Source organism: Photinus pyralis, unplaced genomic scaffold, assembly GCF_008802855.1.
Source record: "Photinus pyralis isolate 1611_PpyrPB1 unplaced genomic scaffold, Ppyr1.3 Ppyr1.4_LG6, whole genome shotgun sequence".
In the NCBI taxonomy this organism is placed as follows: Eukaryota; Metazoa; Arthropoda; class Insecta; order Coleoptera; family Lampyridae; genus Photinus; species Photinus pyralis.
The window spans coordinates 43,694,991-43,708,650 of record NW_022170663.1 but is presented as its reverse complement, the minus strand read 5'-3'; the positions used below and the strand labels follow the sequence as shown (position 1 = coordinate 43,708,650).

Here is a 13,660-nt window from a genome sequence, read left to right as displayed (position 1 = left end):
AATGTCCTACATAATGCAATGGAAGTGTACTCACTCTGTTGTTTCCTTTTGGGACTATAGAAATATTGCAAATGAATTTTGTTATTGCAGAGCCTTCTTTGTAAACAAATCAAGTTTTGCTAACAGTTAATGGATGTTTTCCTTTATGTAAAATAGGTGGCGCAGAGGGAGTGCAAAATTGAAAATATTTTTCAACCAATAAGCGAGAATTCATGATAAGTGTTTGTATAGGTACTTGTCGACTCCAAATATGTTATTGTTAATAAATGTTTGTGATATAGAGGGAATTTTTCTAAAAGTTGCGTACCTACATTATGGCTATGTATCTTAAAAAAACTAATCATATTGCATGGAATCATGATAGTCCATAATGGTGGGTGGGTCATATCTAGGTTATCTCTTTAATTTAATGCTTGCAAGTTGGAAGTGGCAGAAAGTTGATGGTATTAAGATATTGCGGATGGCGTTAGTCACATGTCACTCATGAACTTGACCCAAAAATCATTTAAATTGACACTTTAATGTTGCAGCTCCCAATTAAACGTCGGAATAATTGTAGAAAGATACAGATAGTAAACCAAAATCATCAAGTGCACTAAGCTCAGGATGGTTTCGTTCGTTAGCAACACGCATTAAACTTTTGTTGCTATTGACTGGCTATTTTGTTAATGATTTCTGGTAGTGAACTAATGATGATTGTATAAACCTTAAATCCACCATTAGTACTTGGTTGCAGTTGGGAAAAAATTGTTTTAAAGCTTGTTTTTCAGCTCTAGTTGCCTGGTTTATTCATACATCTTAAGCTCTGGGCTCTGGCACTTATACTAAACATTGGTACATATTATAAAAATCTATACGGAAAGATGTGATTACTACATTATGATTATCAAATCAAATGGGGGCATTCTTCCAAAACTAATGTGCCTTTATTTGGATGCTAATCTTTACAGATCATGTGTAAATTATATTTCTTATACTGTAAAAATTTAGGTGTAACACTTAGCAAGGCATAATTCTTAATCACTTCGATTATCACAGATAATTCACCATTTTTTAAATCAACCTTGTGCTCCTTATTTTGTTCAGTTACCATATCTGCAACTGCCGCGATAACGTCATCCCTTGACAATTGATTATTGTGCCTATGATTATAAAACACTGAAAACGTTTTCGGTTCATTACCGCCGAAATATTTCTGTACTAAAGGCGCTATAGCCTTTTTTATATCATCGAGATACGCTTTGCACGTCTCTTCGATTGGTACTAACCGAATAAGAAAGCGTGTCTTCTGCTGCCTAGTCTTATGGATGTCTTCAATAATTGTCTGGGCTAGTTTTACAGGATCTTCTAAAGTTGTACGTATGAATACGATATTCTTTGCACCTGATTCAACCGCTTGAAACCGATGGTTCGATTTCTCCTTCAATGTCTTCAGTGCCTGAATTTCCCGTTCTAGTTCGTCTACGTCTTCTTTATCATTCACTTCGGAACTCCCTTGGCCTTCGGGTTCTAGCGAGGGGGCATACTCGTTTAAAATATTGTACGATTCTCTTACGCAGTCTTTTTCTCTGTCGTTACAACTACAAAGAAAGCCCTTTAAACCCACCTCTAACGCGAATCTCTTTCGTTTTTTGCCATTATCAGAATATTGATATTTTCTTTTCTTCGTTTCGGCCATTTTCAGGTATATTAATTAAACAAACCGGTGCCGATACTTTAGCCACTACTGATAAAGTCCCTAGATCTGGGGACTTTAACTATCAAGCGGGCGCGCGATATCCAACGAAAAAATTTGAATTTGAAAATCCACAACCAAAGCTTTACAAAATGTTTGAATGAAAGTGATACACTTCCTTTTTTTGAGGCCCGCAAAAAAATTGTCTCAGATCGACCCGGCAAAAAATTTTTTTTATAGAATGTGGCCTGTAGAGTCCATAATTTCAAACAGTTCTAAGATTGGGCTACTAGTTCAAAAGTTACAGCCGTTTTAATTTTCTTTCGAAATTGGTTTCTAGTCTATAACTTTTCATTGATCGAAAAAGTACGAATTGTTTTGGATTCTACGCACCAAAATTAATAGGAAAAAGTGTTTCCCCGAGAAATGTTGGTGAAGTCGATTTTTGGTAAAAAAGGAAGGTTATACACTGCCTTTTTTTAAGGCCGCAAAAAAAAATTGTGTCAGATCGACCCGGAGAAAAAATTTTCTTATAGAATGTGGCCTGTAGAATCCATAATTTCAAACAGTTCTAAGATTGGGCTACTAGTTCAAAAGTTACATTTTTTTGATTGAGAAGTCTGATCGAAGAAGTACGAATTGTTTTGGATTCTACGCACCAAAATTAATAAGAGAAAGTGTTTTCCCGAGAAATTTTGGTGTAGTCGATTTTTGGTAAAAAAAGGAAGGTTATGTACACTGCCTTTTTTTGAGGCCCGCAAAAAAATTGTCTCAGATCGACCCGGAAAAAAAATTTTCTTATAGAATGTGGCCTGTAGAATCCATAATTTCAAACAGTTCTAAGATTGGGCTACTAGTTCAAAAGTTACAGCCCTTTGAATTTTCTTTCGAAATTGGTTTTTAGTCTATAACTTACGATTGAGAAGGCTGATCGAAAAAGTACGAATTGTTTTGGATTCTACGCACCAAAATTAATAAGAAAAAGTGTTTTCCCGAGAAATTTTGGTGTAGTCGATTTTTGGTAAAAAAAAAGGAAGGTTATACCCTGCCTTTTTTTGAGGCCCGCAAAAAAAATTGTCTCAGATCGACCCGGAAAAAAAATTTTCTTATAGAATGTGGCCTGTAGAATCCATAATTTCAAACAGTTCTAAGATTGGGCTACTAGGGTAGGGATTAAAAGATGTTACATGCTTTTTTTGAGACCATGTTAACCAAAAGTTTCTAAAATAATGCATCAAGACGTATTTTCATGAATTTTTCACGACCCCTTATATTTTTAACAAAAGATGTCAAAACCAAGATCCATTTTTGCTGACTAAAATGTAATGAAGTAGGTATTACCATTGAAGTATTAAAATAAACGCCCAGGAAAATTTGCTACGATAATAGGTACCTACTGATAATGCTCCGGTATTTAACATTTCTGTTTTATTATATGTATATACATGCAGAATAAAAGAATTGCAAATCTATCAAAACAATGCGGTACCATAACTTCCTAAAAATGCGTTGCACTGCGGGCAGTAATGGCTTCGATCTTTACACGAATCCACACAGTATGGTATTAGGCAGCAGGGAATGCATCTGAATTAGAACAAATTACAGCCAAGTACATAGACATTTAGAAGTACGTACCCTAGGATACATAACAGAGCGGCAAAAAGATGAGTTTTCGTACCAGCACTTGCTTCCAATTTTGATGTAACTTGATTATGACAATGCGGGCAATTTATCAGTTGTGGAATTGGACCAAAGACTGTGACAACTGCGAAGATAAGATCATTTTTTAAGTACATACCTAGATCTTCCGTCTAACCAATTTATTATAACCTACCTTGAGGTTGTGGGTACCTCGAGTATTGCGCTTGCGGGACACTTGGCGTAGGCTGTGGTATGAATCCTGGTTGTTGAAACCCCACTTGCGGAGGTGGTGGAAACCCCATTTGTGGAGGAGGTAAAGTTGGATATCCAGCATTGCGCGATTGTGGGGGATATGCTTGCGAGTAATTATTTAACGGAGGCGAATGTGTACTTTCTTCATAGGGGGGAGGTGGTGGGATTTTCTCCATTTTTTTGATTCTGTAATATCAGGTTGTATTTTTAATACCGACTATCACTTTGGCATAGCATTAAATACTTTGATGCAATTATAGTAATAACCTCTCTCATAACGAATTGTTCGGTGAGTGGGTATGCTCAAATTGTCACCATTCCTTGTACTCATTGTGCTGTAAATATGGCTATTTTTGTTGAAATCATTTATGTTTCGCCACGTATGACTGAATGGTTTGGAATAAGAAGAGGGGTTAGGCAGTGATGTTGTCTATCACCAACCTACTACTATTAAAAACCTTAAAACTGCCGTTCGAAAGAAAAAGCCTTGGAATCTAATTGCAGGGTGCATAAGGCCAAGGCTAGTTCGACAAGGGTCAATATGCTTTTTCACCGATGCTATTGATACACCACTTGAAATAGCTATAGGTGCCGACTGTTAAATAAATAAACTACGGTATATTTTAGTTTCAATGGGAAGAATCGACATAATTAAATTAAATACTTACTGCTTGAACTGTTCGAAAATTAGAAAAGAAACAATTTGTCAAATTTAATTTCCTAGTTACCTTGTTTTTCCACACAAAAAATAGAGGAAGCTTTACATTTCCCTCGTAAAACTATATTTGCCCTATTTTGATTAATTTGTTTTGGATTAAATGACCATGACTCCCTTGGTAGCCTTGAATTACAATTCAAGCAGAACGTGAGCCATATAAATAGTTACTGGCATACTTACTATCGCAAGCATCTCATCTCACCTAGATATATTAGGGATCCACAAAGTAAACATTAATTACAAACTAACTGAGTTAAATTTCATACAAATTAAGTTTCAACTAACCTTAACAAAATTTTGAACTATCTGCCAGAACTAAATACGAACTCTGAATTTAAAAATACACCGGCTTCCCAACGTCATAATTCTCTTACTTTATAACACATATAAATTTTGACTAGATACTCGTGATAGAATGTGTCCCCACCATGCCCATTGTCCTATGCAAAATAATTACGTTAGTCATTAAAATGTAGGGTGTTTGTCCATCCGTTCGTCCGATTATCATCATTTGATGGGGTGCTAAGGCATCAGGGATGGGATTTTTTAAAAGACGCCACGTGTCATACGCAAAAATAGGTTTTGTGGAGTGGCTGAAACGTAGTTTTTCACACTTTAACGTGCTCCAACCCATCAGTCTTTAAAATAACCACGAGTTTTACATAGGCAATATTTAAATTCCTCAAACGAACGCGCGTACCTATACGGAAACCACGTAGGCATTAGTTGTATTTTTGTTGAAAATGTTAATATCTTTCATGCAAGAAGAGTTATATAGATAGGTATTTTAAAAGAGCCCGCCCTCTATAGAAGGTGGAAGAGATCCTGCAGTAGGTTAAGGTCACAGTCTTCAACAGAAGACACGCTCTCGAGGAAGCAACGCAACATGACTTCAAAATACAAAGTTTGCTTTTTCTTTTCGAGCATCAAACTTCTCTCTACTTATGCATAAAATATGAACGCAGGGAAACGTTCTTCTATGTCCCTTTCATTGATGACTACGATCGGTAGCTCCTTTAGAAACTCGCCCAATCCCTCTCCACTGGGGACAAAACTGAACTAATTAGTGTTGGTGAAACATAAAATCACTCGTGCGGTAACTAACGTAGTATGAAAGGGCCTGCGTAAATGGGTAGTACAAGAAAAATTCATCATGCGTCGGGCAAAGAGCAGCGCTTCCTGGTCCTTGTACTTGTAACAAATATAGCAAACGAGCTCCTGTGGATCATTGAACATTTAATCAGTTCTTCCTTGGGTGATCTATTATTATTATTATTTTATATATATATATATTTAATTTTAATTTTAAGTACATTGACATAAACACTGTTCTTCGTTCTCAACATTTCACTAGGCATGGATTACACATGACATATTCCGGTAAGCAAACTTTAATAAAGTACATTTGTGAAAGAACTAACTATTTTAAGGGCGACGACGGCGTTAAGTCACAGTCGTATGTTAATGTTGGAAATCTTGTATATCCTCCTGTTGTAAATGATTTTTTATAAACAGGTACGCAGGGAAATCTCATCGTAATCAGTGTCAACAACATGCTTATTTTGAAAAAATTAATAATAGGGATAGTACTGAAATGTCGACAAGCTTTAGCATTTTTTTCTTAAACATTCAAAGTCTACGGAATAAAGTTAGTGAACTAGAAGTGCAGCTGTTAGATACTGATTATGACGTGATTTGTCTTTGTGAACACTGGTTAAAGAATTTTGAGGTAACAAATACGTGCATTAGAAATTATATATTAGTCAATAGCTTTTGTAGAGAAAACCGCATTCATGGTGGTTCCTTAATTTATGTGAAACCCAAACACAATTGTATTTCCGTCCCTAGGATTACCGCTCTATCTAGTGAAATGCATTGCGAAATATCCTGTGTGTACTTACCAGTCTTAGAAGCAATAGTTTTATGTATTTATAGATCACCGCAAGGTGATTTTAAAATATTTTCAAGCACTATGGAGAAAGCCTTACGTCAATGTGTGAAATACAGGTATGTATGTGTCGCTGGCGATTTTAATGTAAATTTTTTGGGGGCGGATAAAGGCGCTGTAGAAGTAATAGATCTTATGGCCACATTTAATTTGCATCCCAATATTTCTTCCCCCACTAGAAATCAGAATTGTTTGGACAACATTTTCACAAACGTAAAAGCAAGTTCATCTAATATTATAGATACCCACTTATCTGACCATCTCGGAATACATGCAATTATGTCCCTCAATCATGCTCCAATCAGAATAAATAGTCCTAGAAAACACCGTCCAATAAATAAACACGGAAAAGTTATTTTGAATAATATTTTAGAGAATTGTTGTTTTGATTTTGTAAAAGATAGAAGTAGAGATATTCATAAAAAATTTGACTTGTTTCTAAATACTATCACTGGGGCTTGTGAAATAGCATTTCCTGAAAAAATTGTGAATTGTACAAATAAATCTCTCAATGTTCATTGGTACAACAACGACTTAAAAAGGATGCGAAATACCTTACAATTTTTACAACAATTATATTTACAGTCGCGCAGTGAAAACGTAAAATTGATGTTGCGATCTTTTAGATATAAATATCACTTGGCTATTAAAAAGAGTAAAATTGCAACTCATGATACATTTATTTCCAAATGCAAAAATTCTTCAAAGGCCATGTGGAAAGTTATTAAAGGTCAGTATTGCAAAAATGATGTGAACCCATCAAATATTGACGCAGAGACATTCAATGAAGAGTTTTTAAATATTCCATCTAGCTTGGTGGAAAATATAGACAGTAATAACCTAAATGATCCCCATCTGTCCCCAAGGTTCAATCCCCCAACTTTTAAATAATAGTAAGTGCATGGATGCGTACGGTCACAATTTGGACATAATTAAATGTATAATAAACATAATCATATCACCATTCACTTCGTTGCTAAATGAATGTCTACATTACAGCATTTTCCCGGATGTGTTAAAACTTGCTTGTGTTCTGCCGCTTCATAAAAAAGGAACGTAACTACTAATTATAGACCGGTATCCATCCTTCCAATTTTTTCGAAAGTATTTGAAATGATTCTGAAGAATCGGATTATAGATTTCATGGAAGGGAATCATTTGTTTTGCAGTAATCAGTTTGGTTTTCGACAACTACTGCCATTCTTAATTTCACTACGCAGATTATTGACAGTATAGAGGCACGTAGAAGTTGTACGTCTATATCTTTAGATCAAACTAAAGCCTTTGACTTGGTATCTCACAAGTTACTGTTAAAAAAGTTAAATTTGTATAATTTCACGCAGGATAGCATAAACTTAATTCAATCTTACTTAAGCAATTTGTACAGTACAACAATAAAAAATCTCAATGTCGAGCTGTAACATTATGCGTTCCGCAGGGTTCCATAATTGGACCTGTTTTATTTTTAATTTTTATTAATGACATTTGTTTCTCTAGTCCAGGTGCCAGATTCACGCTGTATGCTGACGACATAACGTTAACTAGATTTCTTCCGATTTCGTGCAGAATGAAGAAAAAATAAGTAAGGCTTTATTAGATGTAAAACAATGGATTAGTGCTAATAAGCTAATTTTAAATATTAGTAAAACACAAAAAATTCAGTTCTCTTCATCAACGTCAAAAGAAGTAGTATCCATTAATTTCCTTGGCGTCCTTATTGATTCGAAACTGACGTGGGGCCAATACGAAGACAGAATTAGCGCAAAACTGGCTTCAGTCGCGTATCTGTTAAAACATTTATCTAACATGGTGTCGAAACCGATTTTAAAATGTGTCTATTACAGTTATGCCCACTCAATAATTTGTTATGGAATAATAGCGTGGGGCCACTCCACTGCAATGAAAAGAATATTTGCGATGCAAAGAAGGTGTGTCCGAAGTGTAGCTAGTGCTGGATACAGAGAAGACTGTCGTTACATTTTTCAATCTTTCAAAATTCTTACAGCGCCTTCTCAGTACGTACTAGAATGTTTGGTGTATGTTCATAAAAATAAATTAAATTATGTAGCCCATTCAGACATCCACAGGTACAACACACGTAACAGCAATAATCTTGTATGCGCGAAACTTAGACTTAAAAAATCGCAAGCTGCACATAACTACTGGGGGCCAGTGTTTTATAACAGGTTGCCTGATCACATTCGATCAGAAAATAGAAAGATTTTCAAAAACAAAATAAAGGCTTTTTTAACTGAAAACCCCTTATACAATATTAAAGATTTTCTTAACATTGACGTTAAATTATAAATTTTAATATTTCTTAGAGTTTACGTTTTATGTTTTATGTTATAGCAAGTCTCTGTGTTTTATATTTATATGTATTGTTCTGCTTTTATGACGCGTGTAAACATTACTTTTAATGTACTAGCACAATGAATATATATATTATTATTATTATTATAAATAAATAAAAAAGTGGTTACAATATATTACTTAATTAACTCGACTTAGTAAGCATAAGAATAAATACTAATTTGTTAACTAATTTTTAATACAATTATTTATTTTTTTTTCCTTATTAAAAGTACATAGTTAATTTAAGAAACAGCTTATTAAGTTTTAGTTATAGTTTAAATTATATAATCTAAATATTTCATGTACGCATTAACGTTATGGAATAACTCTTTTATTTGTAACGATAAGAAACAAAACCTATTTATTTTCTATTTTATGTTAATTATGGCCTGGCCGATAAGTCTAAGACTTGGACAGACCTTTACAGGCATGCGCCCAATTACAGTGACCCGCATAATGGTGCCTCTGCAGAAGGTCTTAAGTTGGTCTATACTACTCCGGTATTTACCTTACGAATTAGGAAAACTACAGGAAAAGCTAATTCGGAGTAGCCGGTAGAATGCTCGAAGCTGGTCTAAGGTAATTTCCATCTCCGCCACAGATGAAAAATTCACCTCAACCCAGGTTCGAACACCCGACCTTCGGATTCATAACCCAATGCTCTACCACTGAGCCATGAATCCTAGCCGGGTGATAAACAAAATACTTAAAGCATAATGGGGTCATCCCGCCTTCATTTTTTATTTCTGATCCACAAAGTACATTGAAAATAAAAAGACCCGTGTGTCTTCAATTTTTATTTGCGAGTAAAATAAACCCAAAATAAATTATTGAAAAGCTGTGTTTTTAGTCCGAATTTGAAACGCTTTAGACTAAATAAGTCACAAACCTACAACCAATCACGTAGAAGTGAGCTGGCAACCTTACGCGAGAGTCTGACGTTTGTCACATTTGACGTTTTGAGAGGGATGTTTAACCGCATCTAGCACGAAAGTGACAAGTTCCTGTGACAGATGACGCAAGTTATAAATGCCATTCTCCTGCAATATTGCCAAGTCGTTATGTCATCTGAATGGTTCTAGGAGCTGATTGGTCGGGCTTATTACGTCACAGAGCCCGCCACAATCATATCGTTTTGAATAAACCTTTAAAACCGCACATGTTCATTATTTTTTTGCTAATCAACCTCTATTTTTAAATAAACTTTTACTGTCCAAAAAAATGTTTTATGGTTTCAGGTACACGCTTATTAAATTAGAACTGCGAAATTCAACTATACTGTAAACCCCCATTGGAAAATTCAAAACCGTTCGAGAGTTATCTTTCCACAGACGGACGGACGGAAAGTCCAAAATCATGGCGGCGCTTCCGCAAATACCGGAAGTGCCATGTTGGTTTTTTTTAAATAGAAACATACCATTCTCTATTTTTTAGCCCATTTTATAAGAATAAAAAGAATGTGATATTGTTTCCGTTCTGTCCGTCCTTCCGCACCCACTTGGGCGGTTTTGATCTACTGCTAGGGGAATTGTCCTAGAGTCCTGGAATTTCTTGCAGTACATAACATATACCTGATGAAGGTGTGTCATACGGTCATCAAATTTCGCCCCCCCCCCCAATTATTTCCTGAGAGGTTGTTTTTAATAGCAAAACGTGCATAACTTTTACATGTAGCAAACCATAAATTAGATTGGTCTCAGATTGTGCATACGCATGCCTGTAGTGGTGCCGTGCCGAAAGGAACTGTTTTCTATCAATCTAACGCCCTTCTTTTCTTATCAAAGAGGGTACTCATAAAAGCCCAGTGGAACGTCAGGGCCAGACATATCTACTGGTGATGTCAAAACCTTCCGTGTAAATATCCAACTGAAAAAAGTAATGCTTGGAACTCTACCAGGAACGTCATTATGGCTTTGATGTTATGGTGCACGAAAACATAAAAGAAAGAACCCACCAAATCCGCGTCCGGGTCCGGGTTCTACCCACACCTTATTTGAAGTGCGGGTTTTTACAAACGCTTTTTAATTAATTATAAAACCGTAGTCCTCAATGATTTAGGCATTTGATTTAATCTATCCGCTGAAACACACGTAATGAATTGCCAAAAACACTTAAAGCCCCTAGTTAATGTCAATACTGCTTAGAGTATTGTGATAAGGTGTATCTTTAATAGATAAAAATATTAATATGGAATAGTAATCGTTACAGTGACTAATAAGCCATCCAAGAATTGCCAACAAAATTGCACAAGGTTAAAGGAAAATGTCATTAGCCCAAACACCATGCAATAATGAAGTGAAGCTGTTCTTTTTCAAATCGAAGATCAAAACCGTCGATTGACGGAAACAAAATTATAAAACATCTTTCCATTCTCTAGAGACCAGGAGCGGACAGACAGATAGTCGGATTTCATAAAGTAGCTAGCTCTTCAGGCACAAAGTGAATTTAGATTTGTGAGAGCGTGTTATTGATGTAAGGAAATTGAATATACCGATTTTATTAAAATATTCACCTTAATCTTAATACTACTGCTATAGTGCCAATCTTTACAATAATTAATTAATTTATTTATAAAGAATACATCAGCAGTTTACGGATCATACGCTCCCAGAAAGGCGCTGCAATTTGAACAGTAATGGTTTTTGCTCTTACAGGAATCAATGCAGTACGGCAGTGGAGCACACGGCCAACATCTAAAATAGAACAGCTCATCAACGATAATTCAATTTGTTTAGGGAAACTTACAGAAATATACACAAAAATAACGCAAAAAGATGCGTCTTCGTCGTTGATTCCACGTCAACTCTTGTCGAAGCCAACTGATGACAAAATGGGCAAGTTATCATCTGTGAATTTGGACCAAGAGCTGATACAACAACTGATGGGATTGAGATAATTGGTTGTTCTACAACATTTTGTTTTAATACGAAAGCAGAAAACCAGAAAAACACCTTACCTGTTCTGGGATAATATCCAGATTGTAACGGCGGTGGGGCAAATTGTTGCGATGGCCCCACGTTAGACGGTGCAACTCCCGGTGGCACATAATTTTGCTTTGTTTCTTGCGCGCTGTATGGTGGTGGATTTTCCATTTTAAACTATCCACTTAATAAATCTCAAAAGACTAAAGCGATCAAAATGAAAAGGGAATTATTTAATTTATAATTGAGGATAATAATTATCTTCTAGATAAGAGATAATGTCTGACTCATTATCATGAATTTTAAAAAATAACCAAAAAGTTCTCTTACGTGCAAAATAAATAAGTGACGAGGTAGTTACTAATTAAATAGTGTTTATTAAGATAAGGTCGAGCTGATGAGTACAACAATACAATGCAAAAAATTGTTCTCATGCATATATGTATTATTTTTCATTAATCGTCCAAAATATTCCAAAAACTAAGTTGATAAAGTATTTCTTTATTAAAACTATGACTAACAATCACACTATGTCCTAATCCAATGCGTGAATTGGCATATTTCGTTTGTGATGACTTAGCATTCAGATCCCCCAAGTGGTATGGATTTAAATATTTTATTTATTTTTTATTGTATTTTTTTTATGTGCAGATGCAGAAAGCAGTGTGTAACGGGAGGTTACAACTGAAACTACGACCACGACGTCACTGGTTTTTTTAAATTACCAGATTAGAAATTCGCCTCTGAGTGTACTGCTGCTCCATATACAGTGTTATTTATTAAGAAGTAGACATAGGGATTTACGTGTATTGTTTTACCCTATGTCTACTTTTAAATGACAAAATCACTTTTGAAGAGCCCCTAATTTTATGCATCCAAAATAACTTCTTTAAACAAATAAAGATCTCGCTTTAATTTGAATATTGTTGTTTTAGATTCACAGAAAATAAATCTCTTACGCCTCTTAAGCTGTACTAATTGACAATTTCAACGTTTTCTCCAGTTGAATACATCAGGTATCAACGAGAATAAAAATACGGAAGCCAAAAAGGGCATCTCTATGTCTACTTTTTAATAAATAGCACTGTAGACATTAGAAGATTATCAGGCACAGGCCATCCTGCGAGTCCTTGGAGGTGTCTGAGGAACTGCGACGGCTTGTGATCCCCTAATTCCCCTTTGAGTTCGAGTAACTGTCTAATCCGCTGATCGTAAGTTGCGCCCAACATTTTGATTTCAGCTTTTGGTACGTCTCGTCGTCGGGTGGTTTGGTGAGGATGTTCCGGACTTTTAAGCCCCTGGCGATGTACCGGTACCAGGTGTCATCATTCGCGATGCCGCTTATTCGGAAATTACTCTCCACTTGGGTGAACCACATTTAGGGGTCGGTTGCCCAGAATGGTGGTAGATTCATTTGGACGCGATCTATCTCCAGGCGACGCTCGGCTGTGCTCCCGGTCGAGGTCGCGTCTTCGTACATCTTCAAACGTCGGTGTCACCACAAATCTGGTTCTGTTGGTTCTTCCTCTTTTGTGAAGGTCAGATCTTAAAACTTGCGATTGCCAAAATCTATGAGGAAAGGTCTTTTTCCGATCGATTTGTGAAAACCATTTTAGAGCCTAAGTGAAGGGGGCGGGGGGGGGGCGAGATTCAGGCTTTTTAATGGCAATAATTCAATTAAAGATTTACTCGGCTCATTTAATAAATATAGTATACGACAATTCAAAGTAAGTTTTGTGTAAACTCTTCAAATTAAACATTATTTAATTCGCATTCTGTTGAAATAGTTTTTCAACCTCCGAAAATCAAAATGATTTTGGTCTTAATTTTAAGCAATCCATAATAAAGGTGATTTTATGCGAAGAGTCATGAGGAACCTGCTTTGATGTAAAGATACAGGGTGACCATTATGCACGGAATATCGTATATATTTTGGTAAATATCGAATGTGTACAAAATTTTTGTATATGAAAGTTGTTTAACATCATATTTCCTATAATAAGGCAGCATTCAGTTGTTTTTATTTTAGAAAACAAATGAGTAACTAAAAACAATTGATTTTTTTTTATGGCAGTCGATAGATTTTTTCTCTTTTCTTAGTACCTTTATTCAAGAAAATTTTTCAAAAAAAGTTATTGTAAATAGATCAA

At 35.5% G+C, this 13,660-nt stretch overlaps 3 protein-coding genes across 6 annotated transcripts; all 3 read right to left on the bottom strand.

The window, feature by feature from the left end:
* Positions 1-907: 907 nt before the first annotated feature.
* Positions 908-1,714, bottom strand: LOC116173940 (THUMP domain-containing protein 1-like). Its single transcript, XM_031491683.1, has one exon. It carries the CDS (start codon positions 1,676-1,678, stop codon positions 938-940), a length of 741 nt encoding a protein of 246 aa, XP_031347543.1. The 5' UTR covers positions 1,679-1,714; the 3' UTR covers positions 908-937.
* A 1,372-nt stretch (positions 1,715-3,086) lies between these two features.
* Positions 3,087-4,694, bottom strand: LOC116174260 (lipopolysaccharide-induced tumor necrosis factor-alpha factor homolog). Of its 4 annotated transcripts, none has more exons than XM_031492149.1 (4): positions 4,572-4,694; positions 3,510-3,754; positions 3,311-3,440; positions 3,087-3,259 (listed from the first exon to the last, which is right to left on the bottom strand). In XM_031492149.1, exons 2-4 carry the CDS (start codon positions 3,742-3,744, stop codon positions 3,148-3,150), a joined length of 477 nt encoding a protein of 158 aa, XP_031348009.1. In that variant the 5' UTR covers positions 3,745-3,754; positions 4,572-4,694; the 3' UTR covers positions 3,087-3,147. The 4 variants fall into 4 exon arrangements, with proteins under 4 accessions (XP_031348009.1, XP_031348007.1, XP_031348008.1 ...); XM_031492147.1 differs by having other exon boundaries at positions 4,489-4,619; XM_031492148.1 differs by having other exon boundaries at positions 4,467-4,616.
* Positions 4,695-11,070: 6,376 nt separating this feature from the next.
* Positions 11,071-11,798, bottom strand: LOC116174147 (lipopolysaccharide-induced tumor necrosis factor-alpha factor homolog). Its single transcript, XM_031491969.1, has 3 exons — positions 11,546-11,798; positions 11,335-11,494; positions 11,071-11,282 (listed from the first exon to the last, which is right to left on the bottom strand). The coding sequence occupies exons 1-3, from the start codon at positions 11,679-11,681 to the stop codon at positions 11,180-11,182; spliced, it is 399 nt and encodes a 132-aa protein (XP_031347829.1). The 5' UTR covers positions 11,682-11,798; the 3' UTR covers positions 11,071-11,179.
* Positions 11,799-13,660: the final 1,862 nt, after the last annotated feature.

Excerpts from the sequence above, each read along its gene's own strand:
- LOC116173940 (XM_031491683.1), bottom strand. The coding sequence starts at position 1,678 with ATGGCCGAAACGAAGAAAAGAAAATATCAATATTCTGATAATGGCAAA.
- LOC116174260 (XM_031492147.1), bottom strand. The coding sequence starts at position 4,520 with ATGTTTACTTTGTGGATCCCTAATATATCTAG. Across the intron at positions 3,755-4,488 it reads TGGATCCCTAATATATCTAG|AATCAAAAAAATGGAGAAAA; the intron begins GTGAGATGAGAT and ends CTGATATTACAG. Across the intron at positions 3,260-3,310 it reads GCTCTGTTATGTATCCTAGG|ATGCATTCCCTGCTGCCTAA; the intron begins GTACGTACTTCT and ends GTTCTAATTCAG.
- LOC116174147 (XM_031491969.1), bottom strand. The coding sequence starts at position 11,681 with ATGGAAAATCCACCACCATACAGCGCGCAAGAAACAAAGCAAAATTAT. Across the intron at positions 11,495-11,545 it reads TGGATATTATCCCAGAACAG|AACAACCAATTATCTCAATC; the intron begins GTAAGGTGTTTT and ends AAAATGTTGTAG. Across the intron at positions 11,283-11,334 it reads TTATTTTTGTGTATATTTCT|ATGTTGGCCGTGTGCTCCAC; the intron begins GTAAGTTTCCCT and ends GTTCTATTTTAG.